General features: G+C 40.6%; 2 pseudogenes and 4 gene segments (V, D, J or C); all 6 read right to left on the bottom strand.

Annotated features, from left to right (window-relative positions):
• The window catches only part of LOC115363706 (Ig heavy chain V region 914-like), a 4,020-nt pseudogene extending 1,717 nt beyond the window's left edge, over positions 1 to 2,303 (bottom strand).
• A 3,515-nt stretch (positions 2,304 to 5,818) lies between these two features.
• On the bottom strand, positions 5,819 to 6,410 carry LOC115363575 (Ig heavy chain V region 914-like). The segment is given in 2 exon segments: positions 5,819 to 6,138; positions 6,333 to 6,410. Coding segments are annotated over 2 exon segments (366 nt in total).
• Positions 6,411 to 8,302: 1,892 nt separating this feature from the next.
• LOC115363705 (immunoglobulin heavy variable 3-21-like) lies at positions 8,303 to 13,840 on the bottom strand. The segment is given in 4 exon segments: positions 8,303 to 8,323; positions 10,608 to 10,750; positions 12,372 to 12,545; positions 13,798 to 13,840. Coding segments are annotated over 4 exon segments (381 nt in total).
• Positions 13,841 to 15,468: 1,628 nt separating this feature from the next.
• Positions 15,469 to 15,881, bottom strand: LOC115363596 (immunoglobulin heavy variable 3-43-like). The segment is given in 2 exon segments: positions 15,469 to 15,743; positions 15,833 to 15,881. Coding segments are annotated over 2 exon segments (324 nt in total).
• Positions 15,882 to 18,445: 2,564 nt separating this feature from the next.
• LOC115363704 (Ig heavy chain V region MC101-like) lies at positions 18,446 to 23,613 on the bottom strand. The segment is given in 3 exon segments: positions 18,446 to 18,787; positions 22,098 to 22,174; positions 23,571 to 23,613. Coding segments are annotated over 3 exon segments (462 nt in total).
• Positions 23,614 to 24,689: 1,076 nt separating this feature from the next.
• LOC115363703 (immunoglobulin heavy variable 3-21-like) lies at positions 24,690 to 26,234 on the bottom strand (annotated as a pseudogene).
• Between the last annotated feature and the right edge of the window lie 273 nt (positions 26,235 to 26,507).

The following is a 26,507-nucleotide window of genomic DNA, read 5'->3' as shown; positions in this document are numbered from 1 at the left end:
CTGATCCAACCTGTCCAATAGGTGCCAACAGAATAAGAGACCTGACAGGTGATGGTCAGAGTTTGACCTGGCCGGACAGACAGAGACGCTGGCTGTGTCAACGTTTCACATTTCACACCTGTGGAGGAGAAAATATTCAACATATCAGTGTATCTGACAGTGGAATAATAATAAAGAAGTGGTGCAGTGTGATGATAGAGTGTGTGTTTGTCCCTCAAAGAGACTCACCGGATCCAGCAGCCAGCAGCAGCAGCAGAGCTACAGAGAACATGCTTGGTGTTGAAGGTCAACTGGTGGGAACTTCTCTTGGTCTGCCTCAGCTGACAGTGTGATATCAAGTGTTTATAGCAGACTAGAAGGAAGTCAGCTTTGCATACAGCACAACCCTCACATGATATTAAAGGAGGATGGGTTGGTGTGTAAGGAACGTTTACAGTATGAATGGCCAATTTCTTTCTTTTCTTATAAAATGAAAAATTTTATTTTCACTAGACCTTTTAACAGCTAAGAAATTTTGGCTCAGTTTTTAAAATTGATATTGGTAAATATGCCAAGCTTTATTATCTTGGAAAGCTTTGGAAAGACATCAAGTTTAGAAGAGTACACAATATGTAATTAGGCAGGAGAGGCTGGACAAATGTTTCATTTGTATTTTTTTCTCCCTCGTATGCATGTGCATTTATGTATTTATGCCAGCTATGCACACGGGAGTGTATCATCTTTTTCTTTTTCAAATTCAGTTTCTAATCGTTTCTGTTCGATGAAATTGAAATAATGTCCCCCAGGTTTCACATGGGGAATCTGCAGTGAGTCATTTTGATGTGGACTCACTGATCCTGCACAGTGACCTTTGATCCTGCACCTGTCTGTTACATTGTTAGAGACCCGTCTACCTGTTTGGTTGCCAATAACTATTGTTTTGTGTTGTTTGCGCTGGAGGCGCAGGTGAATCTGAATGATTTATGTGATAACCATGTGTAATATATTTGGTACAAATGTTTATTATGTACAAATATGTTCAATATGATTTATTTTCAGGAAAGGCAGTGGGGAGAAAGACAATAACAGCTACGGAGAAAAAAATCCCTGGACCCCGAATATGTGCAGCTCAGTTAGTGGGATTCACCAGGACTTTTGACGTCTGGTTCAGGCTCAGTGAGTGTCTGTCACTGACAGAGGAACATTACACGGTCAGTCAAACTTGACCATCCCTGATATTTCAGAAGAATTCAATTTGAGAAAATAAAAAACAAATTAAAAAAGATATGAAAGCACCTCTCTTGACCAGATATGGCCTTTATTGAGTATTAAACTCTAACCAGTCTTTTGTGCTGTGGTTCAAAAGTCAGGTAAGATTCAGTGACAGACTGGAGCAGATTGGAGCTGAGTGTCTCATTAAGGAAATCAAAGAGAGACACAACATTGTTTTGTCTTCCCTCTAATGTTAAAAAAAGGAACTGCAGCATGATCTCAACAAATAATAATGTAACTCACCTTTGACTCCCCATCAGATAGAGATATTTTTGATTGATATGTTCAGCTGGTGTTTCCTTTATTCAGGGTTTGGGTGAAGCATTCAGCAAGCAGAATGTTGCTATTGGTTTTGGTGGTTTTGTGAAAAATACATTGTCATGATTTCACTGTTTAGATTTGTCCATCACCTATTTACGTGATATCGAAAATGTGTTTATGATGCTCTGTCATGAAGGTAACATGATGTTTTCAACTTTGGTATAATTATTTGTTCTGGAAAAATCCTTAAAATCCCAGTCATAAAATGCTGCCACCATAAGAGAGCAGTGAGGATGAGGACTGGAGGATTTTGCACAGCTGCTCCACCAACTCCAGTCACTGTGGCTCTCGAGCACAATAATAAACAGCAGAGTCTTCAGTCTTCAGACTGTTCATCTGGAGATACAGCTGCTGTCTGCTGTTGTCTCTGGAGATGGTGAACCGGCCTTGGACTGACTGTGAGTAGTAGGTGCTGCTGCCACCAGTGCTGCTGATATAGGCGATCCACTCCAGTCCTTTCCCAGGAGCCTGTCTGATCCAGTTCATGGAATAGCTGCTGAATGAGAATCCAGAGGCTGTGCAGGTCAATGTGTGGGACTCTGCAGGCTTTTTAAGCACTGGTTCAGATTGTGTCAGAGTCTGACCATCAACACCTGGCAACACAAAACAGAAAAGCATCACATGCATGAAGTACGGATTGGAATGAAGATGCTGTCAAATCCAGGTGAGTGAAAATGTTGACCTGCCCAGCAGAGAGTTAAAAGCAGCAGTCCTGTCCTATAGCCCATCATGTTCAAGTGTGTGGCCACTGTTGTCTGTCATCCTCTCTGCAGTCACATAAGTAGAGATGGGAGACATCAAAGTTTTGCATTGACTCCTCCTCACAGGGAGGGACGACAGCACTGCAGTGGATTGGTCTTCACTGCAGAAATGGACAAATTGAATAAAATTTGATTGATGTGCCATTTGATGTGATCTGAGGTCAGTGATTTTATCTCATAGTGACCCTTGCATGTGACTGTGGATTAATCAGTGAGGAACAAATTAATTTTGATTTGAAGCTGAAACTAACCATGTGTAGCTCTGTTGCAGAACCAATAAAGAAAATCTTGTTTCACTAGAGCAAATTTAAAACTTTTTTTTCTTCCCAATTTATTGCTTACTGTTCTGTTGTCTTTTCTGTGTATCTGTCTTTATGAAGTTCTTTCATTAAAAAAAATCTTCGTGCTTAATGTGTTCAGGTCTTCTGATGTAATTCTTTTCTTCTGACTTCTTGAACTTATAACAAAGGACTTTTAAAGGCAAGGCAAGGCAAGGCAAGTTTATTTGTATAGCACATTTCAGCGACAAGGCAATTCAAAGTGCTTTACATAGAGAAACAATATAAAAGCAACACAAGAAAACATACATAAAAACAATTAATAAAAAGAAGCTAAAAGGAGAATAAGATAGAACAGGAAGTTAAAAGTTACAGTGCATAAAAAAAAACCAATTAATAAAAAGAAGCTAAAAGGAGAATAAGATTGAACAGGAAGTTAAAAGTTACAGTGCATCATAAAATATTAAACCTTAATGTGGTTTAATGGAAGGCAGTGGCAAACAGAAAAGTCTTCCGCTGTGATTTAAAAGAACTGAGAGTCGCAGCAGATCTACAGTTTTCTGGGAGTTTGTTCCAGATATGTGGAGCATAAAAACTAAACGCAGCTTCTCTATGTTTAGTTTTTACTCTGGGGACAGAAAGCAGACCTGTCCCAGACGACCTAATAGGTCTGGATGGTTCATAATTTAGCAGTAGATCAGAGATGTATTTTGGCCCTAAACCATTTAGTGCTTTATAAACCAACAGCAATATCTTGAAATCAATTCTTTGACACACAGGAAGCCAGTGTAAAGATCTGAGAACTGGAGTGATATGATCCACTTTCTTGGTCTTAGTGAGGACTCGAGCAGCAGCATTCTGAATCAACTGCAGCTGTTTGATGGATTTTTTAGGGAGACCTGTGAAGACAGCATTACAGTGGTCAAGTCTACTGAAGATAAATGCATGGACAAGTTTTTCCAAATCCTGCTGAGACATAAGTCTTTTAATTCTTGATATATTCTTAAGGTGATAGTAGGCTGACTTTGTAACTGTCTTAATGTGGCTGTTGAAATTCAGGTCTGAGTCCATGACGACACCAAGATTTCTGGCTTGGTTTGTGGTTTTTAACATTATTGACTGAAGCTGAGCGCTAACTTTTAATCTTTCTTCCTTGGCTCCAAAAGCAATTACTTCAGTTTTGTCTTTGTTTAACTGAAGGAAATTCTGGCACATCCAATTGTTGATTTGTTCAATGCACTTACTCAGTGCTTGTACTGGACCATCGTCCCCTGGTGATATGGTTATGTAGATTTGTGTGTCGTCTGCATAACTGTGGTAGCACATGATAGTTCAGCACTATTATTCTTGTTATAATTATTGTTGGTTGTTCTTATTTTTTCTTTTTCTATGACTGTGTGTGTGTGTGTGTGTGTCTGTGTGCTCTTGAAGAGAATAACTGAAATAGTTTAATTGTATTTGAATAAACAACATACAAATCCATTTTCTCACAATGACATACAATTACCATACATGTGAACTCTTTAATTTAATAGTTGTTACTTGGACAAAACTGAAATTTCAGAATTACTTTTGTTTAACGGTGCTTTGTAGATGAGTGACCGACTAAAAGAGAATTAACGTATGACATGAAGATAATTCATGATTTTTGGTGCAGTTGTTATGTGAAGTCAAACCACTACTGTGTACAAATACATGATCTTGCATTAACTAAAACAGATTCACAGTATCAATCACCAATATATAATTGTTAAACTGTGTCTGTTAAAAAACACATGAATATGATGTTTGGCTGCATGTTTGTCTGATCTTCTTTCTCCATGTGAGCCACTTGTTTGTAGTTCTGTGTCTCCAGGGGACAGAGTCTCTTGCTCACAGAACCACATGGCATTAAATTAATCAGTGGACTGAGGCTGCCTCCTCTGGTGGTTTCATGTTCCAAGTGTTCAGGGACTGAGGGGTTTTTGTACAGCTCTACCAATGGTTTGTGTCACTGTGGCTGTCTGGCACAATAATACACAGCAGTGTCTTCAGGCTGCACATTCTGTCCAGTTAGAGTCACTGTCTTGCTGGAATAGTCTAAGGAAATACTGAACTTGTTTTTCAGTGAATCTTTGTAGTATTCTGCTCCAGTATATTTCATTCCAATCCACTCCAGTCCTTTCCCTGCAGGCTGTCTGATCCAAGCTGTCCAATCGCTAAGAGAATAAGAGACCTGACAGGTGATGGTCAGAGTTTGACCTGGCCGGACAGTCAGAGACGCTGGCTGTGTCAACGTTTCACATTTCACACCTGTGGAGGAGAAAATATTCAACATATCAGTGTATCTGACAGTGGAATAATAATAAAGAAGTGGTGCAGTGTGATGATAGAGTGTGTGTTTGTCCCTCAAAGAGACTCACAGGATCCAGCAGCCAGCAGCAGCAGCAGAGCTACAGAGAACATGCTTGGTGTTGAAGGTCAACTGGAGGGAGCTTCTCTTGGTCTGCCTCAGCTGACAGTGTGATATCAAGTGTTTATAGCAGACTAGAAGGAAGTCAGCTTTGCATACAGCACAACACTCACATGACAGAAAAGGAGGATGGACTGTAGCATTACGTGCACTTAAAGCATGGATTGCCAATTGTTGTCTTAAAAAATAATAATGCTAAAACTGTTTATTCAATCAATTTTCTAACAATTTGCTTAGTTTTTACACCATGATTTGGTAACCAAGCCAGGCTGAATTATCTTTGCATACTTTGGAACAAAATTAAAATTAGAAGAATACACAATATGTAGTGAGGCAGGAGAGGCTGGAAAAGTATTTCATTATTTTCTCCATAATATGTGCATGTAGAGTATTTAAAACTCCTAATATCCTCATAATAATAGAGATTCTCCTCAACATTTTCATTTTATTTTTCATCTTGATCAAATTCAACTAAGCATTTGTTCAACAACCCACATGGTGCTTTAAAGTAATAGTCATAAAGTGTCATATTCAAATATGTTCATTTGGGTTCAAATCTGCTCCACCAAGATTTAACCATTACAGTGCTGCAGTGCATGCTGGTAGGACCCTCAAATGATATGTGTGCGTGTGTGTGTGTGTGTGTGTGTGTGTGTTCTTAGTTTCATCACATGTCTGATCTGCTGCTGCCCCCTGGTGATCTTTGTAAAAATAAATTCATTGAGGTTTTTGTTCAGCTCCTCTGCTCATTCACATCACTGTGGCTCTTTGGCACAGAAATACACTGCAGAGTCCTCTGGCTGTAAGTTGGACAGTCTCATATACACCATGTTGTTGCTGTCATCTCTACTGATTTCTATACGTCCTTGCACACTGCTTGTGTAAGTGTTGCGACTGGCATCAGAGTAACCGCTCCCTATCCATTCCAGTCCTTTTCCTGCAGGTTTTCTTATCCAGCTCATAACACAGCAGCTGAAAGTGAAGCCAGTTCCCCTGCAGGAAAGACTGAGAGTTTCCCCAGGCTTTTTCAGCACCAGACTGGAGGGAATGGACTCCAGAGCCTGGCCATTCAAGCCTGACAGAGAACAAGGAGAAAAACACAGGGGAGAGAGAGAGAGAGAGAGAGAGAGAGAGAGAGAGAGAGAGAGAGAGAGAGAGAGAGAGAGAGAGAGAGAGAGAGAGAGAGAGAGAGAGTCAGAAGTAGTAAAAGATAACAATCAGTATATTTGTCATTATATCAGTATAGCAGCATGAAACATGACAACTCACATGGCAGACAGAGAGCTGTGAGCAGAAGAGAGAGTTTGTCCATCATCCTGAGGCTGAAGATGTGAACTCAGCTGCTCCACCCAAAAGAACAAGACAACAAGTCAGCAGGAGGACACAAGTACACACTCTGACACTCTGGATTTGCATGGGGACTTTAGGAGGGAGGTACTCTCTCTATCAGGAGAGAAGGAAAGTATCAGTGACTGTGCTGTCTTTGGCTAAGAAGGGGACATCATGCAAAGAAAGGGACTGTAAGGCACATAGAAGGTGGATGGATACAAGGCCAAAAAAAGTTAAAATAAAGATGAATTTTAATATATATAAAATCCATTGTGTTTAGGATACCCCTCTCTTTTATTGCACCAAATATATTTAATAATGTGCATCAACAAATACATTGTGCTAAAAAATATTTGGATAAATTTTCACAAATGAAGCACCTCCTCTAAATTCAACTAAAAAGCAAATGTGACACTGCCTAACTTTTATCTTATTCATTGGATTTGGTTTGGCAAATAAAAAACAATTACTTTCAGTTGTTAACTTAAATATCATGATTAAGTTTTGATTTATTGGTGAAATTCTCAAAATGTAAACAAAAATAAAATGTTCTGTGTATTTATTTGCCCATCTATTAAAAAATGTAACTTTGTGGTTCAAATAGGATTAAATTTTGGTTATCTCATACCCAGTAAAAACACAAACATAGAAACACAACAATCATATGTTCAAAGCCTCTTAGAAGAAAAAAAACAACAACACACATTTATTTCCTGCTAAAGACTTTTCTGTTCAGACAAATCTTTTTAGAGTGAATCATAAAAGAAGCTTATTCTTCAACATACACTAAGATCTACACCCAGTACAACATGTGTTTGTGTGTGTGGTTGAGTGATGCAGTGTGAAGGGTGCAGGTCTGCTGGTGGTTTGTATCACTGTGGGACAGTGAACACAGTAATACACAGCTGTGTCCTCAGGCTGCAGATTCTGCCCTTTCATAGTCACCGTTCCAGCAGAAGTGTCTCTGCTGTAGCTGAATTTGTTCTTCAGAGCAGTAGCGGTTTTAGGCACAGGCGAAGCGGGCAGCCGCCCGGGGCGGCATATTTTCATGTCACGTGGGGGGGCGGCATGAGAGCAAAAAAAAAAAAAAAAATCATCCTCGCTGCAAAGCAGTTTTCTATTACCGTATTCATCTGAATATAAGACAATATTTTTTCCATTGAAAATGCCCTGAAAAAACGCCCTCGTCTAATATTGGGGTCTAAGCAAATACACATGTATTGTGCTTGCATATAAACCAGTAGGTAGGCTCGCCTGATGCCACAATTACCGGCAAATGGCCGCATTGCGCAGTCAATAATCAACCATATTGTCTGTGTCACTGTCCGTTGTGCTGCTGCAGCCGCGTATGAACAAAAGTTGATTTATAATGAGAGGATGGCAGTATGTGTGCGCCCTCACCTGTCAGATCCGGCAGACCTGACCGGGTGGGGAACCTGTAGGCATCAAGCCGGTGCCGCGGCCGGCCCGCCTGATGCTGACCGGTGGCTTTTTTTTATGCAAACAAGATTTTGTCCATATAAAAAGTATTTTTCCAAAAAAGGTATTTGTGTAGGTGTTGGCGCCCCTGCTCTGGGAGGGGCGCGTCTAGCCACCAGAGGGGCACCAATAGCGGCCGTTATCGCTTGGAAGTTCTCGCCGTGTGCGCGCGCGCACGCGGCTAGAACAGTAGGGCGTAAGGCAGTAATTTCGCCCATGGCGGCAACATGGGCAGAACCGCCACTGCTTCAGAGCATCATTTTGATAAAAGCTGCCTCCACCCCACTGATGGAAAATCCAGTCCATTGGTTTTCCTTTACAGTGTCTGATCCAAGCTGTTGCATAGCTGCTATCAGTCACGGCATAGCCAGAGGGCTGACAGGTGATGGACAAAGACTGTCCAGACTGCACAACCACTGAGTCTGGCTGGATCAGATCAATACTGTACACACCTGTGGAGACAAACATCAGGATGATCCACATCATTCATGTCACTCTGCAGCCTTTATGATGGGTTTATTAGAAGGAATCCACTGAAAGCTACTCACAGGATCCAGCTGCCAGCAGCAGTATCACAGCTACAGAGAACATGGTTTATGCTGAAGCTGATCTGATGTCAGCTCTTCTGTCCTCTGACTGACATACACACATTTCTCCTCCTTATGTGCTCAGACTTACACACTCATTTGCATATTGAGGAGAATAAATGTGATCATTTAATTATATTTGAGTAAATAGCATAGACTAAAATTCGCAATGACATACAGTTACAATATAAGCGCAATTTTTTTTCAAATTCTCACAATTGGAATAGTTTTTATTTACCAGTGATGAATTGATGCATGAGATTAAAAAAGTCCATGATTTTTTGTGCAGTTGTTCAATGATTTCAAACCACTGAGCTCAGTAATTTAATACACAGTCTGCAGCCTAAAAAAAAAAAAAAAAAAAAAAAAAAAAAGTGCACTTTTTGTGACATTACATTTTCACAACATGTATATATATATTTTTTTTTTAGTCAGGAACTCATGCAAAGTTAAAGACAGAATATACCAAGTAAGCCTACTGACACCACTTTCTTCAAATACAATGACTAACACAGATTTACAGTATTCATGATCAATATATAATTGTTGTCTTACATCATTGCCAAACCGTGTCTGTTAATAAACACATGAATATGATTTTTGGCTGCATGTTTGTCTGATCTTCTTTCTCCATGTGAGCCACTTGTTTGTAGCTCTGTGTCTCCAGGGGACAGAGTCTCTTGCTCACACAAACACACAGCTGCATCTTCAGTCCACACACTCTGTCCTCTAAGTGTCTGTGTTGGACTGGATGTGTCTGTGGTCACACTAAACATTCTTGTCACTTTGTCATTATAATGGAAATCAGACTGATTGACTTATGTTTTTAAGGAAAGAAGCACATAATTGTTCCACATATATGTAGTTGCTAATAGTAAAACGCCCTGGCTGGACTCAAACCTGGCCCACTGAATTCATTTTTGAAACCGCCAGGGAACCACATGGCATTAAATTAATCTGTGGTCTCAGGCTGCCTCCTCTGGTGGCTTCATGTTCCAAGTGTTCAGGGACTGAGGGGTTTTTGTACAGCTCTACCAATGGTTTGTGTCACTGTGGATCTCTGGCACAATAATACACAGCAGTGTCTTCAGGCTGCACATTCTGTCCAGTTAGAGTCACTATCTTGCTGGAAGAGGCTGTGGACATACTGAACTTGTTTTTCAGTGAATCTTTGTAAGCTGTGCTGCTTCCCTGAACCTCTCCAATCCACTCCAGTCCTTTCACTGCAGGCTGTCTGATCCAATTTGTGGCATAGTCACTAACAGAATAAGAGACCTGACAGTTGATGGTCAGAGTTTGACCTGGCCGGACAGTCAGAGACGCTGGCTGTGTCAGCGTTTCACATTTCACACCTGTGGAAAACACAAACATTTTTTAAATCAAATTATCCAGTTACATGGCAGCAGAAGAGCTGCTGGTTTTGTAAATGTGATGTCAAATCCAGAGAGACTCACAGGATCCAGCAGTCAGCAGCAGCAGCAGAGCTACAGACAACATGGTTTGTGTTGAAGCTGAACTGGTGGGAGCTGCTCTTCCTCTTTTCTTTCAACTTCCAGCCTCATATCAACTCTTTATAGCAGAGGAACCAGGAAGGACACTTTGCATACAATCAAACGTATAACTGAAGAGGATCTACTCAGCAGTGGATCTAATCTGAAGTTGTTTTGTCTCGAGTCTTACAGCCGTCTAATCTAATTATGTCTTCATCTGCAATAATGGTCAGTGTGTGATTCATTGTTTTCCACCTTTTTCTCCTTAATCAGTTCCTGCTCTGGTATCAACACATATCCTGTTGTATAGTTCTAATTGTATGGAAGCCTGTCAAGGATACAATTCCAGTGCTACTAAATTTTTTTTTATTAATATCACACCAACATGTCCACTGAAATTCATTGTGCTTGATTTTTTCACTTGAAATTATTTGACATGTTTTGAATTCAAAAGCGGGCAGTACAGAATTACATTATTATTAATTGTTGTATGGGAATGTCATTAATGGATGCTATATTTCATTATCATTGTTATTTTCTCTACAGTCAGCTCCATGGATGAAAACAATAATCCAGGAGCTGAATAATCCCAGTGTGAGTGTACTGGTGGTAAATAGAGGAAGTAGTTTTTGTACGTCTTTCCTATGACTGTCTCTCACTGTGTCTGTTCGGGCACAGTAATACACGGCTGTGTCCTCAGTCTTCAGACTGTTCATCTGGAGATACACCTCACTGCTGGAGTCGTCTCTGGAGATGGTGAATCGACCCTGGACTGACTGGGAGTAGTAGATAGGAGAACTAGCTGTGTGTATAAAGGCGATCCACTCCAGACCTTTACCCGGAGCCTGTCTGATCCAGCTCCACACTGAGCCTGAAAAGCTAAATCCAGAGGTTGTGCAGGTGAGTTTGTGGGATCCTCCAGGCTTTTTAACCACTGGTTCAGACTCTGTTATGGTTTGAGCCTCAACACCCATGGAAACCAACACAGCAACCACCAGCAGCATTACTTTTCTGTGAGCCATGTCTGCAGCGTGATCAGTATGTCCTCAAATCCATGAAACTCCGATAAATATGACATGAACTGAATCTCTGAGAGAATTTGTTTACTGCAAGCTCCTCCCCTCAGTTTCAGGGTTTCTGATTCAATTCAAATGAATGAACACAGTACGATCCAAATTAACATGGTCTGATAAAGGTTGCACTTTATTTGTAATGTGTTCCTTTTATAGAGAAACTATATTGATACCTATTTAAATATTTATTTATATTAGTATATTTATTAAATGTGCATTGTTATTTATTGTTTCAGTACATTCAGATCTTTGTGTTTAGGACATTTACATACTAAGTTTAACATGTTCTAAAGTAGTTGAATATGCTTTTCTATCTATATTGCAACATGCTTTGCCCATATACCTTGTTGTGCATATGATAGTAATTACTCTCAGTCAGCTGGTTTAGCATGACAGAGTTTTAATGGTTTCAGTGTTTGTGTGTTGCTGGAAGCCATGGACACACACAGTAACCTGCAGCCTGTAGAGGAAGCAGCTGCTCAGGAACTGAAATCTGTGTGACAACATGTCGGAAAAGACACTTTGATATGCAAAACAATGAAATCTTCATTGAATGATACAGAATATCCATCAGTCAAAACCATCAGTCACATTTTGCCATTAATGATGTTTTGGAGCAATCAGGCTTAACAAATATCAGAAATTGTCAACACATATCACTGTGGTCAGGTTATGATCATGTTGTAGTCTGAGTATTAAACTCTAGCCAGTCTTTATGCTCCAAGGCTCCAAAGTCATTTAAGACTCATGAGAAACCTGGAGCTGAAGGAAGAGACAAACATTTGCTGCCCTCTAATGTTTCAAAGAAGAACTGCAGCATAATTTCTACTACAAAATAATGTCACTCACTTTTCACTCCATCATGTACAGAGATGGATGTGGTTGAAATTTGTACAGAAATGTACTTTATTTATATTTTCAGTGATGCTTTCAGTGACCAAAGTGTTGTTCTGGGTTTGGTAGTTTTGTGAAAAAAGCATAATCGTGATTTGATCATTTAAATTTGTTCATGAAATATTTAGGAAATATCAAATTATGTTTATGATGTGTTCAAATCATTTGTTGTGATTATTTGTTAGGAATTATTTTTCTTTTTGTAAACATACATTTAAAGCTTTCAGTGCTGCTCAGCTGTAGGAGTGTTGTTGATCTGACAGAGCAGTGAGGATGAGGACTGGGGGATTTTGTCCAGCTGCTCCACCAACTCCAGTCACTGTGGCTCTCGAGCACAATAATAAACAGCAGAGTCTTCAGTCTTCAGACTGTTCATCTGCAGATACAGCTGCTGTCTGCTGTCGTCTCTGGAGATGGTGAACCGGCCTTGGACTAACTGGGAGTAGTAGATCTCACTACTATCACCGTTGATAATTGCAATCCACTCTAGTCCTTTTCCAGGAGCCTGTCTGATCCAGTTCATCCAGTAGCTGCTGAGTGTGAATCCAGAGGCTGTGCAGGTCAATGTGTGGGACTCTGCAGGCTTTTTATCCACTGGTTCAGATTGTGTCAGAGTCTGACCATCAACACCTGGCAACACAAAACAGAAAAGCATCACATGCATGAAGTACGGATTTGAATGAAGACGCTGTGAAATCCTGGTGAGTGAAAATGTTGACCTGCCCAGCAGAGAGTTAAAAGCAGCAGTCCTGTCCTATAGCCCATCATGTTAAAGTGTGTGGCCACTGTTGTCTGTCATCCTCTCTGCAGTCACATAAGTAGAGATGGGAGACAACAAAGTTTTGCATTGACTCCTCCTCACAGGGAGGGACGAGTGCACTGCAGTGGATCAGTCTCTCAGTCATTTTGTATAGTTTACAAATGAATGTTCATTGTGTAAAGGGGCTCTAAGGATTTAATTTTAATCTGGATAAAACATGGATTTTTTTTTTTTTTTTTTTTTTATAACCCCAAGATGAACACTGTTCAAGTTCAAGTTAATTTATTTATATAGGCCATCATAACAAGCATCATTCAGAGAATAACAAAAGTTGTAATTAGTCAGCAACTAATCATACAACACAATGATGTGTTATCATATCATGCAATTATATCATTCCATTACATACTGTGCCACAGTAAAAGTATTTATTTCAATTGAATAAATTGGCCTCCCATCAGTATCTTTTAGATCAACTTTGACTTTGAATGAAGACCAAATATATATATATATATATATATATATATATATATATATATATATATATATATATATATATATATATTTCAATATTCAATATCATATTGCCTCTTCCTCAGGGAAGTGGACTACTATGTTAGTGGTGTGAGGCTGCCTCCTCTGGTGGCTTCATGTTCCAAGTGTTCAGGGACTGAGGGGTTTTTGTACAGCTCTTCCAATGCTTTGTGTCACTGTGGCTCTCTGGCACAATAATACACAGCAGTGTCTTCAGGCTGCACATTCTGTCCAGTTAGAGTCACTGTCTTGCTGGAAGAGTCTAAGGAAATACTGAACTTGTTTTTCAGTGAATCTTTGTAGTATTCTGCTCCAGTATGTTTCATTCCAATCCACTCCAGTGTTTTCCCTGCAGGCTGTCTGATCCAAGCTGTGGTATAGCTGCTAAGAGAATAAGAGACCTGACAGGTGATGGTCAGAGTTTGACCTGGCTGGACAGTCAGAGACGCTGGCTGTTTCAAGGTTTCACATTTCACACCTGTGGAGGAGAAAATATTGAACATATCAGTGTATCTGACAGTGGAATAATAATAAAGAAGTGGTGCAGTGTGATGATAGAGTGTGTGTTTGTCCCTCCAAGAGACTCACAGGATCCAGCAGCCAGCAGCAGCAGCAGAGCTACAGAGAACATGCTTGGTGTTGAAGGTCAACTGGTGGGAGCTTCTCTTGGTCTGCCTCAGCTGACAGTGTGATATCAAGTGTTTATAGCAGACTAGAAGGAAGTCAGCTTTGCATACAGAACAACACTCACATGACAGAAAAGGAGGATGGATTGGTGTGTAAGGAACATTTACAGTATGCATAGCCAATTTCTTTCTTTTCTTATAATATATCAATGAAAAAGTTTATTCTCACTAGACCTTTTTACAGCTAAGATATTTTGGCTCAGTTTTTAAAATTGATATTGGTAAATATATCAAGCTCTATTATCTTGGTAAGCTTTGGAAAGACATCAAGTTTAGAAGAGTGCACAATACGTAATTAGGCAGGAGAGGCTGGACAAGCGTTTCATTTGTATTTTTTTCTCCATCGTATGTATGTGCATTTATGCATTTATGCCATCTATGCCCACGGGAGTGTATAAACACAATCATCTTTTTCTTTTTCAAATTCAGTTTGTAATCATCTCTGTTCGATGAAATTGAAATAATGTCCCCCAGGTTGCACATGGGGAATCTGCAGTGAGTCATTTTGATGTGGACTCACTGATCATGCACAGTGACCTTTGACCCTGCACCTGTCTGTTACATTGTTAGAGACCCGTCTACCTGTTTGGTTGCCAATAACCATTGTTTTGTGTTGTTTGCGATGGAGGTGCAGGTGAATCTGAATGATTTTTGTGACAAGGCATGTATAATATATTTGGTATGAATGTTTATTATGTACAAATATGTTCAATATGATTTATCATCAGGAAAGGCAGTGGGGAGAAAGAGAATAACAGCTAAGGAGAAAAAAAATCCCTGGACCCAGAATATGTGCAGCTCAGTTAGTGGGATTCACCAGGACTTTTGACGTCTGGCTAAGGCTCAGTCAGTGTCTGTCACTGACAGAGGAACATTACACGGTCAGTCAAACTGATGTGTCAGAGGAATCCAATTTGAGAAAATAAAAAAAAAAACAAATTAAAAAAATATGAAAGCACCTCTCTTGACCAGATATGGTCTTTATTGAATATTAAACTCGAACCAGTCTTTTGTGCTGTGGTTCAAATATCAGGTAAGATTCAATGACAGACTGGAGCTGATTGGAGCTGATTATCTCATTAAGGAAATCAAAGAGAGACACAACACTGTGTTGTCTGCCCTCTAATGTTAAAAAAAAAGAACTGCAGCATGATCTCAACAAATAATACTGTAACTCACCTTTGACTCCCCATCAGATAGAGAGATGTTTTTGATTGATATTTTCAGCTGGTGTTTCCTTTATTCAGGGTTTGGGTGAAGCATTCAGCAAACAGAATGTTGCTATTGGTTTTGGTGGTTTTGTGAAAAATTCATTGTCATGATTTCATTGTTTAGATTTGTCCATCACCTATTTATGTGATATCGATAATGTGTTTATGATGCTCTGTCATGAAGGCAATATGATGTTTTCAACTTTGGTGTAATTATTGTTCTGGAAAAATCCTTAAAATCCCAGTCATAAAATGCTGCCACCATAAGAGAGCAGTAAGGATGAGGACTGGAGGATTTTGTACAGCTGCTCCACCAACTCCAGTCACTGTGGCTCTCGAGCACAATAATAAACAGCAGAGTCTTAAGTCTTCAGACTGTTCATCTGGAGATACAGCTGCTCTTTGCTGTTGTCTCTGGAGATGGTGAACCGGCCTTGGACTGACTGGGAGTAGGAGGTGGTGCCACCAGTGCTGCTGATAACTGCAATCCACTCCAGTCCTTTTCCAGGAGCCTGTCTGATCCAGTGCATCCAGTAGTCACTGAATGTGAGTCCAGAGGCTGTGCAGGTCAATGTGTGGGACTCTGCAGGCTTTTTAACCACTGGTTCAGATTGTGTCAGAGTCTGACCATCAACACCTGGCAACACAAGACAGAAAAGCATCAAATACATGAAGTACGGATTGGAATGAAGCCGCTGTCAAATCCAGGTGAGTGAAAATGTTGACCTGCCCAGCAGAGAGTTAAAAGCAGCAGTCCTGTCCTATAGCCCATCATGTTAAAGTGTGTGGCCACTGTTGTCTGTCATCCTCTCTGCAGTCACATAAGTAGAGATGGGAGACATCAAAGTTTTGCATTGACTCCTCCTCACAGGGAGGGACGACAGCACTGCAGTGGATCAGTGTCTCAGTTCTTATTTCATGCAGTGGAGAATGAATGTTCACTGTACAGAGTGACTAATGGAATAAAATGTGACCCACAGGTAATCAAACATGCTTGGCTACACTAGAAACACAGTTAGCATCAATCATGTGAACTGGGGTCAGCAATGTTAGCTCAGAGTTTCTGTTGCTGAAAACAGATTTTCAAGATTTTGTGTGAAACAGCATTAACATTATTTCTTGGAGTTAAATCATGTGAGTTAAGAAAAAAATTTCATACATTTTCAGATTTGAGTATGGGCAAGTAAGGAGAATTTTTCACTACTATTTGCTCCAAGCACCCAACATGTCTAAATGTTATGTGGATTTTTTTTTTTTACAGCTGCTCATTCAATATTTTTCACTGTGTCTGACAAGCAAAATAATAAATAGTAAAATCAGGCCAACATTCATCCAAAGAGCCTCCTACTGTTCACTACAGAAGATGACATGGTGAACCAAGCAACTGGACTGACAGCTGAGGATTTGATGGAGCTACAGCGACTGATGGTGAAAACACACTCCAGTCTGCAGACCAGGACTCACCTGTTCTAATAAAAACACTGGACCCAGAGTGTATGCAGGTCACTTAGTGAGATTCATCATAGCACACCAGTTAGTGGGCTTTTCTCCTTGTAGTTTGTTCCTTCTTTGTCTCAAATCCAACAAGCCCAGAAGCTGCCACTGGACACAGAGGATGAAGTAGGAAACTACATTAAATAAAGCTTGTTGAAGTGGAAATTACTTGCATCATGCAACATAAATGCTTATAATTATATCTGTGCTGTATCAAATGTGTTTCATTACTATTTAGTAAATAAGCCTCAAGTCACCACTGTGTTAAAATGCATGATCTTATGTTAACTAACACAGATTCACAGTATTCATGATCAATATACAATTTTTGCTTTACATAGTTGCAAAACTGTGTCTGTTAATAAACACATGAATATGATGTTTGGCTGCATGTTTGTCTGATCTTCTTTGTCCATGTGAGCCACTTGTTTGTAGCTCTGTGTCTCCAGGGGACAGAGTCTCTTGCTCACAGAAACACATGGCATGAAATTAATGTGTGGTGTGAGGCTGCCTCGCTTCATGTTCCAAGTGTTCAGGGACTGAGGGGTTTTTGTACAGCTCTACCAATGGTTTGTGTCACTGTGGCTCTCTGGCACAATAATACACAGCAGTGTCTTCAGGCTGCAGATTACGTCCAGTTAGAGTCACTGTCTTGCTGGAAGAGGCTAAGGAAATACTGAACTTGTTTTTCAGTGAATCTTTGTAGGTTTCACCGCTAGTATATTTTTGTCCAATCCACTCCAGTCCTTTCCCTGCAGGCTGTCTGATCCAACCTGTGGCATAGGTGCTAAGAGAATAAGAGACCTGACAGGTGATGGTCAGAGTTTGACCTGGCCGGACAGTCAGAGACGCTGGCTGTGTCAACGTGACACATTTCACACCTGTGGAGGAGAAAATATTCAACATATCAGTGTATCTAACAGTGGAATAATAATAAAGAAGTGGTGCAGTGTGATGATAGAGTGTGTGTTTGTCCCTCAAAGAGACTCACAGGATCCAGCAGCCAGCAGCAGCAGCAGAGCTACAGAGAACATGCTTGGTGTTGAAGGTCAACTGGTGGGAGCTTCTCTTGGTCTGCCTCAGCTGACAGTGTGATATCAAGTGTTTATAGCAGACTAGAAGGAAGTCAGCTTTGCATACAGCACAACACTCACATCACATAAAAGGAGGATGGACTGTCGTATTACGTGCAATGAAAGCATGGATTGCCAATTGTTTTCTTCAAAAATAATAATGAAAAACTGTTTATTTAATCAATTTTCTAACAATTCACTCAGTTTGTACACCATGATTTGGCAACCAAGCCAGGCTATTATTATTAGTATGCACTATCTTTGCATACTTTGGAATGAAATTAAAATTAGAAGAATACACGATATGTAGTGATGTAGGAGAGGCTAGAAAAGTATTTCATTATTTTTTGCATAATATGTGCATGTAGAGTATTTAAAACCTCTAATATCCTCATAATAATAGAGATTCTCCTCAACATTTTCATTTTATTTTTCATCTTGATCAAATTCAACTAAGCATTTGTTCAACAACCCACATGGTGCTTTAAAGTAATAGTCATAAAGTGTCATATTCAAATATGTTCATTTGGGTTCAAATCTGCCCCATCAAGATTTAACCATTACAGTGCTGCAGTGCATGCTGGTAGGACCCTCAAATGATATGTGTATGCGTGTGTGTGTGTGTGTGTGTGTGTGTGTGTGTGTGTGTGTGTGTGTGTGTGTGTGTGTGTGTTCTTAGTTTCATCACATGTCTGATCTGCTGCTGCCCCCTGGTGATCTTTGTAAAAATAAATTCATTGAGGTTTTTGTTCAGCTCCTCTGCTCATTCACCTCACTGTGGCTCTTTGGCACAGAAATACACTGCAGAGTCCTCTGGCTGTAAGTTGGACAGTCTCATATACACCATGCTGTTGCTGTTATCTCTGGTTTGTATCTCTGTGGGACGGTGAACACAGTAATACACAGCTGTGTCCTCAGGCTGCAGATTCTGCCCTTTCATAGTCACCGTTCCAGCAGAAGTGTCTCTGCTGGAGCTGAACTTGTTCTTCAGAGCATCATTTTGAGAAAAGCTGCCTCCACCCCACTGATGGAAAATCCAGTCCATTGGTTTTCCTTTACAGTGTCTGACCCAACCTGTTGCATAGCTGTTATCAGTCAAGGCATAGCCAGAGGCAGTGACGTGCGGTGATGTTCATGGTTGGTGAGGCACTGACTCCTTTAGAGTCAGATTTACAAATATATAAACCCAAAAGGGTAGCTTATTCAATGGGCTACTGGTTATTTCACATCTCATCAGCATTCTTCACACACACACACACACACACACACACACACACACACACACACAATGTACGTATTAAAGGTATGTAAAGATAAGAAAAAACGTTACAATTACAGCAGCGAGAGAAAGCGGATAGAGGGCATTTGCTCTGCACCCTCCGTGTGTTGGCCTTCGCAATTCTACAATTCATACAACACAAATGAGAGTATAGAGTGGTGTACAAAAACGCAGATTTCAATTTTGACCTTTAGTGTAATATTCAGTTGTTTTTAAAAGCTTTTAATTCTGATACTTTAATCAATTTAATACAGATTGATCACTGAAAAGCATGAAAAGAAAAACAAAGAATATTTTATTTAAGGCCAAAATTTAGATTTTAAATATTCTATTGTATTTTTCTTAGTCTAATCTCATTTTTTTTATAAGATTGAAATGAAAACTGTTTGTGGTCTTACCTTTATTTGTAGATGAAGTCCATGCGCCTATCATTTGCCACAAAAATCTCTGTTACTTTGTTGTAAAAGTTCTCCTTATTTTCCTTTAGTTTTAAAAGTCTCTCCGCCTCAATGGAGATGATCGCCAGGGAGGAAAGTCGTCCTGAATCGGTCCTATTCCGACTGTATGTTTTCAGTCTTTTCAACGCAGAGAATGACCTTTCCACGGACGCTGTTGTAGCGGGTACAGTGAGCACCAGTTGGAGTAACTTTGTCGCCTCAGGAACAGTCTGTAGCAGATCCTTCTGGGCCAAAAAGCTGAGAAGCTGTCCAGGAGATTTGCATTCATTCCTCACCGTTTGTGAGCTGTACAGTCCGATGAGATCAGCCTTTAGTCTAACAAAGTCAAAAAACTGCATATTTTGACAGGCTCTGCAGTTTGGTGTCATCAAAATGTTGTGACATCTCATTAAATTTTGTACAGTCGACCAAACCAAGGAAAGCTAGCTCACCAAAATGATCAAACCTAGCTTTCATTTGAACACTGATGTTGTCCAGAATGTTATTGAACATTCGTTTTCTCTCATCTCTGACCGACTGATTTCTTCCGCTATCGTTTAGGCCAAGTGTGCTGCATTTCTGCTCAAATCGCTCATACAGTGCGTTAAAGTCCTGTTTCATGCGTTCAACAACTCCAATGGTGTCGTGGATTCGCGCACAACAATATCCAATGTCCATGACTTTGTTTTGCAGCACTCTGAAAAGTGCATCGGTTTCACTGAAAATGCCCTCATATGCCATAATTAAAAAGCATGTTGATGCTTTTGACAGCCATCGATCATGTCCAGCGGCCATCATTTGAGTGTCATTATCCCAACTGTCAGGATTTTCAATCATGATACGGAATACAGCACGCAGATCAGATTGGTACATGCTTGTTGTCTGCAGCAGCCGAGAATTTGAACTCCATCGTGTGGGCGCTGCTCTTGGTAAGCGGCGTTTCACAACATCATCCAGTAAGTGGGTGCGCTTCGTGGACTTACTAAAAAATGACCCTAGTCCCTCAAGTGTTTTAAAAAACGTTCTACTCTCAGGCATACATTTTGCTGAATGCAACAGCACAAGGTTCAGTTTGTGTGCATAACAGTGTGTAAACATGGCCTCGGGCACCTTTTCTTTAATTTTGGCCTGCACCCCATTAAGCTCTGATGCCATCACAGCAGCTCCGTCATATGTTTGAGCTACTAGCTTTTCAACACAGCTGTATTTCTCCAACACCCCCAAGACATACATAGCTACAGCAGGGGCTCGTCTATCACTCACGTCATCAAATCCCCAAAACGCCTCCTTCACTTCACAGTCCACTTCACTTTTGGCTACATAGCGCAAAATAACAGATCTGTGCTTTGTTTGTGACATCCGTTGTCTCGTCTACCTCTACAGCAACAAATGGGGCAGCATTAATCTCCCTTTTAATATCATTTCTAATCACATCACCGACTGCTTCAATTAGATCGTTCTGGATTCTATTTGACAAGCCAGAAAACACAGTGGATGTCTCCAAATGTCTAGCTAACCTTTCATCTTTCTCAGCAAAAGCATGTAATAGTTCTACATAGTTGCCACGATTAGAAGAGCTTGCCCTCTCATCGTTACCACGAAATGCCAACTCCTGTTTAGCTAGGAAGCAGGTTGCATTAATGAGGTCAAAATCTCTCGGTTTTCCTTTACCTTAGCGTTGTGGATGCTAATATTCAGTCTCCGCTGTTCGTTCAAAGCCAAATCGATCCTTGAGCTTCCAAAAGTTTTTAAAGCAATCTGGCTTGTGAGTGGTCGATCTCTCATGTTTGCTGAGGCTTCGTGGTAAATTTTTCATGTCACAATATCCTGTGTTAGTCCAGACGTTGTCACAAGTTGAGAACAAAAGGCAGGGAAAGCAGTAAAGGCGGTTTTTCGAGGGACAGCCACACAGCCAGTCTTGTCGGGTGTACCACTCCGTTTGAAAAGAGTGAGTTATCCTCTGTCCCGTAGTTTGAAGCAAACCTTTTAGCTCCGGCGTTGGTCTTCCGTTTTTAATCACATCCCCTTTTGACTGAAAGTCCAGTTTTGAGAAATTTTTAAGCTTAGATATATAATCCTCTTCCATTTTGGCAGTCCGACGGAGCAAAACACACACACAAAAAACGGCGCGCGTGGCGCAGCAGTGCACTTGATTCGTTTGGCGCCTCTGCGTAGAAGGACAGCAGCAACAGGCACCCGTTGGCTCACGTACGCCCCCTTCAGTGCGGCAGAGTACTATCTGCCTCACCCTGTGCCTTTTCACTGCGGTTTTATATCCCATCAGCAAAACTAAATATGTCACTTACAAACATTAAACGTTAATGGTTAAAGATATTAGCCGGACTGTGGAAAATCAGGGTATATAAACGTCTCCGCAAACATTATATTGGCGACATGCAGAGATACGGCAACAGGCACGGGCCAATTGCATACTATCAACCCAGTTTGTGATGGATTGCGCATTCAGAGGTGAGGCTCGGCTCGTTGCTGCCGCACCTCGCGCTTCACCCCTGTATTTGAACAGGCAATATGCAAATTCAACGATTTTGACTATAAAAATGTTCGGAATAAGTCATACATAAAGATCAGTGGACAAATATTAATATTCATTTTATGTTATCATTATTATTTTTTTTTTTACTTGTCATGATGACAGGTGAGGCTCTGCCTCACCTGCCACACCTGACCGCACGTCCCTGGCCAGAGGGCTGACAGGTGATGGACAAAGACTGTCCAGGCTGCACAACCACTGAGTCTGGCTGGATCAGATCAATACTGTACACACCTGTGGAGACAAACATCAGGATGATCCACATCATTCATGTCACTCTGCAGCCTTTATGATGGGTTTATTAGTAGGAATCCACTGAAAGCTACTCACAGGATCCAGCTGCCAGCAGCAGTATCACAGCTCCAGAGAACATGGTTTATGTTGAAGCTGATCTGATGTCAGCTCTTCTGTCCTCTGACACACATACACACACACACACACACACACATTTCTCCTCCTTTTGTGCTCAGACTTACACACTCATTTGCATATTGAGGAGAATAAGTGTGATCATTTAATTATATTTGAATAAATAGCATAGACTAAAATTAAACTCGCAATGACATACAGTTACAATATAAGTGCATTTTTTTTTTTTTTTAATCAAATTCTCACAATAGGAATAGTTTTTATTTACCAATGATGAATTGATGCATGAGATGAAAAAAGTCCATGATTTTTTGTGCAGTTGTTCAGTGAAGTCAAACCACTGAGCTCACGAACTTAATACACAGTCTGCAGCCTTCACTGAAAATTTCCTCATAATGAAAAACTAAAACGTGCACTTTTTGTGACATTACATTTTCACAACATGTAATTTTTTTTTTTTTTGTCACAGTCTTAACACAGCTATTAGGAACTAATGCAAAGTTACAGTACATATCAAGTAAGCCTACAAGCACCACTTTCTTCAAATACATTGACTAACACAAATGTACATACAACAGTATTCATGATCAATATATAATTGTGGCATTGCATCATTGCCAAACTGTGTCTGTTAATAAACACATGAATATGATGTTTGGCTGCATGTTTGTCTGATCTTCTTTGTCCATGTGAGCCACTTGTTTGTAGCTCTGTGTCTCCAGGGGACAGAGTCTCTTCCTCAAAGAAACACATGGCATTAAATTAACCTGTGGTGTGAGGCTGCCTCCTCTGGTGGCTTCATGTTCCAAGTGTTCAGGGACTGAGGGGTTTTTGTACAGCTCTACCAATGCTTTGTGTCACTGTGGATATCTGGCACAATAATACACAGCAGTGTCTTCAGGCTGCAGATTCTGTCCAGTTAGAGTCACTGTTTTGCTTGAAGAGGCTGTGGACATACTGAACTTGTTTTTCAGTGAATCTTTGTAGTTTGTGCTGCTACCAGCAACCTCCCCAATCCACTCCAGCGCTTTCCCTGCAGGCTGTCTGATCCAAGCTGTTGCATAGTCACTAACAGAATAAGAGACCTGACAGGTGATGGTCAGAGTTTGACCTGGCCGGACAGTCAGAGATGCTGGCTGTGTCAGCGTGTAACATTTCACACCTGTGGAAAACACAAACATTTTTAAAGTCAAGATATCCAGTTACATGGCACCAGAAGAGCTGGTTTTGTAAATGTGATGTCAAATCCAGAGAGACTCACAGGATCCAGCAGCCAGCAGCAGCAGCAGAGCTACAGACAACATGGTTTGTGTTGAAGCTGAACTGGTGGGAGCTGCTCTTCCTCTTTTCTTTAACTTCCAGCCTCATACCAACTCTTTATAGCAGAGGAACCAGGAAGGACACTTTGCATACAATCAAACATACGACTGAAGAGGATCTACTCAGCAGTGGATCCAAACTGAAGTAGTAGTTTTGTCCCAAGTGTGACAGTCCTCTAATGTGTGTGACGGTGCCACATCACTTTAATCCACCTGCTGACTGCTGGGATCTCTGGAGAGAGAGAAAACATTTTTTGTTGCCTGGAAATCAGCTCTGCCTGCTGTTGGGGTTTTAAATCAACCTGTTACGTCTTTTTCTGCAATAATCTGCTCAGTGTGTGATTCACTGTATTGTAGCGTTTTTACCTGATCATTTTCCTGTTTTGATAACAATACATATACTGTTGTATGGTAATAGTTTTATTGAGGCATGTGAGGTAGACAGTTCCATTAGGCTAAATTGTTCATTCAAACTAAACATGTTCTCTCAAATGATGATCTCAGTATTTCATTATTGAGGATGTTTTGATACAGTATATCAAATGTGATCATGTTTCTAAAGCATGCAGATTTCTACAAAAAAAAAAAAAAAATTTCAGATATTTCTGAAATTGTTAATTTCATTTTTTCATTTATATAAAGACATAGGTTTGACATTAAGTTTGTTGTCAGACTTTCAGAAGTGGGCAGTGCAGAATCAGGACAGGAACTACTTTGTGAAAATGACTATCCTTGTTATGCATTGTTTTACAGGAATGTTATTAATGGATGCTACATTTGTGTGACATTTTAAAAATAGTTCTGTTTGAATATTGTGGAGCAGGTGCTTTCCTTTATTTTTTGGGGGTTTGGGTGATTTTTTCAGCAACCACAGTGTTGTGCTGGTTTTGGTGTAGAATTCATCGTCATGATTTGATCTTTTAAATGTCTTCATCATGAAAGTTGTCGATATTTCATTTTGTTTATGTTGCTTTATCAAGAGAGAAATACAATGTGTTCAAATTCCATCCCCCTCTCTCTTTCTGTTTCAGGAAACATTCATTTAAAGCCCAGTCGTACTTCTACCCTAACAGAGCAGTGAGGATGAGGACTGGAGGATTTTGTACAGCTGCTCCAGCAACTCCAGTCACTGTGGCTCTCGAGCACAATAATAAACAGCAGAGTCTTCAGTCTTCAGACTGTTCATCTGGAGATACAGCTGCTGTCTGCTGTTGTCTCTGGAGATGGTGAACCGGCCTTGGACTGACTGGGAGTAGTAGATCTCACTACTATCACCGTTGATAATTGCAATCCACTCCAGTCCTTTTCCAGGAGCCTGTCTGATCCAGTTCATCCAGTAGCTGCTGAGTGTGAATCCAGAGGCTGTGCAGGTCAGTGTGTGGGACTCTGCAGGCTTTTTATCCACTGGTTCAGATTGTGTCAGAGTCTGACCATCAACACCTGGCAACACAAAACAGAAAAGCATCACATGCATGAAGTACGGATTGGAATGAAGACGCTGTCAAATCCAGGTGAGTGAAAATGTTGACCTGCCCAGCAGAGAGTTAAAAGCAGCAGTCCTGTCCTATAGCCCATCATGTTAAAGTGTGTGGCCACTGTTGTCTGTCATCCTCTCTGCAGTCACATAAGTAGAGATGGGAGACATCAAAGTTTTGCATTGACTCCTCCTCACAGGGAGGGAGGACAGCACTGCAATGGATTAGTCTGTCAGTCATTTTGTACAATTTAAGAATGAATGTTCATTGTGAAAAGGGGCTCTAAGGATTTAATTTTAATCATCATTAATCATCATTAATCATCATCACAAGCATCTGTCAGAGAATAAGAAAAGTTGTAATTAGTCAGCAACTAATCATACAACACAATGATGTGTTATCATATCATGCAATTATATCATTCCATTGCATACTGTGCTACAGTAAAAGTATTTATTTCAATTGAATAAATTGGCCTCCCATCAGTATCTTTTAGATCAACTTTGACTTGGAATGAAGACCAAATATATATATATTTCAATATTCATTATCATATTGCCTCTTCCTCAGGGAAGTGGACTACTATGTTAGTGGTGTGAGGCTGCCTCCTCTGGTGGCTTCATGTTCCAAGTATTCAGGGACTGAGGGGTTTTTGTACAGCTCTACCAATGGTTTGTGTCACTGTGGATCTCTGGCACAATAATACACAGCAGTGTCTTCAGGCTGCACATTCTGTCCAGTTAGAGTCACTGTGTTGCTGGAAGAGTCGAAGGAAATACTGAACTTGTTTTTCAGTGAATCTTTGTAGTATGTGCTGTAACCCACTCTACCCCATGCAATCCACTCCAGTGTTTTCCCTGCAGGCTGTCTGATCCAAGCTGTGTAAGCGCTGCTAACAGAATAAGAGACCTGACAGGTGATGGTCAGAGTTTGACCTGGCCGGACAGTCAGAGACGCTGGCTGTGTCAACGTGACACATTTCACACCTGTGGAAAACACAAACATTTTTTAAATCAAATTATCCAGTTACATGGCACCAGAAGAGCTGCTGGTTTTGTAAATGTGATGTCAAATCCAGAGAGACTCACAGGATCCAGCAGCCAGCAGCAGCAGCAGAGCTACAGAGAACATGCTTGGTGTTGAAGGTCAACTGGTGGGAGCTTCTCTTGGTCTGCCTCAGCTGACAGTGTGATATCAAGTGTTTATAGCAGACTAGAAGGAAGTCAGCTTTGCATACAGCACAACACTCACATGACAGAAAAGGAGGATGGGTTGTTGTACCTCAAGCATCTGATGTTTGATTCAAGGTTATTCCCTAACTCCTAATATTCGTGATGATACACAATACATGCTGCTTTACATGGCCACTTTATTAGGTCCACCTGCAGGGCCGCCGCTCCCTAT

This window comes from Myripristis murdjan, chromosome 8 (genome assembly GCF_902150065.1).
Source record: "Myripristis murdjan chromosome 8, fMyrMur1.1, whole genome shotgun sequence".
In the NCBI taxonomy this organism is placed as follows: Eukaryota; Metazoa; Chordata; class Actinopteri; order Holocentriformes; family Holocentridae; genus Myripristis; species Myripristis murdjan.
Note: the sequence above shows the minus strand (reverse complement) of the source record. Positions and strands in the feature narration are given on the sequence as shown.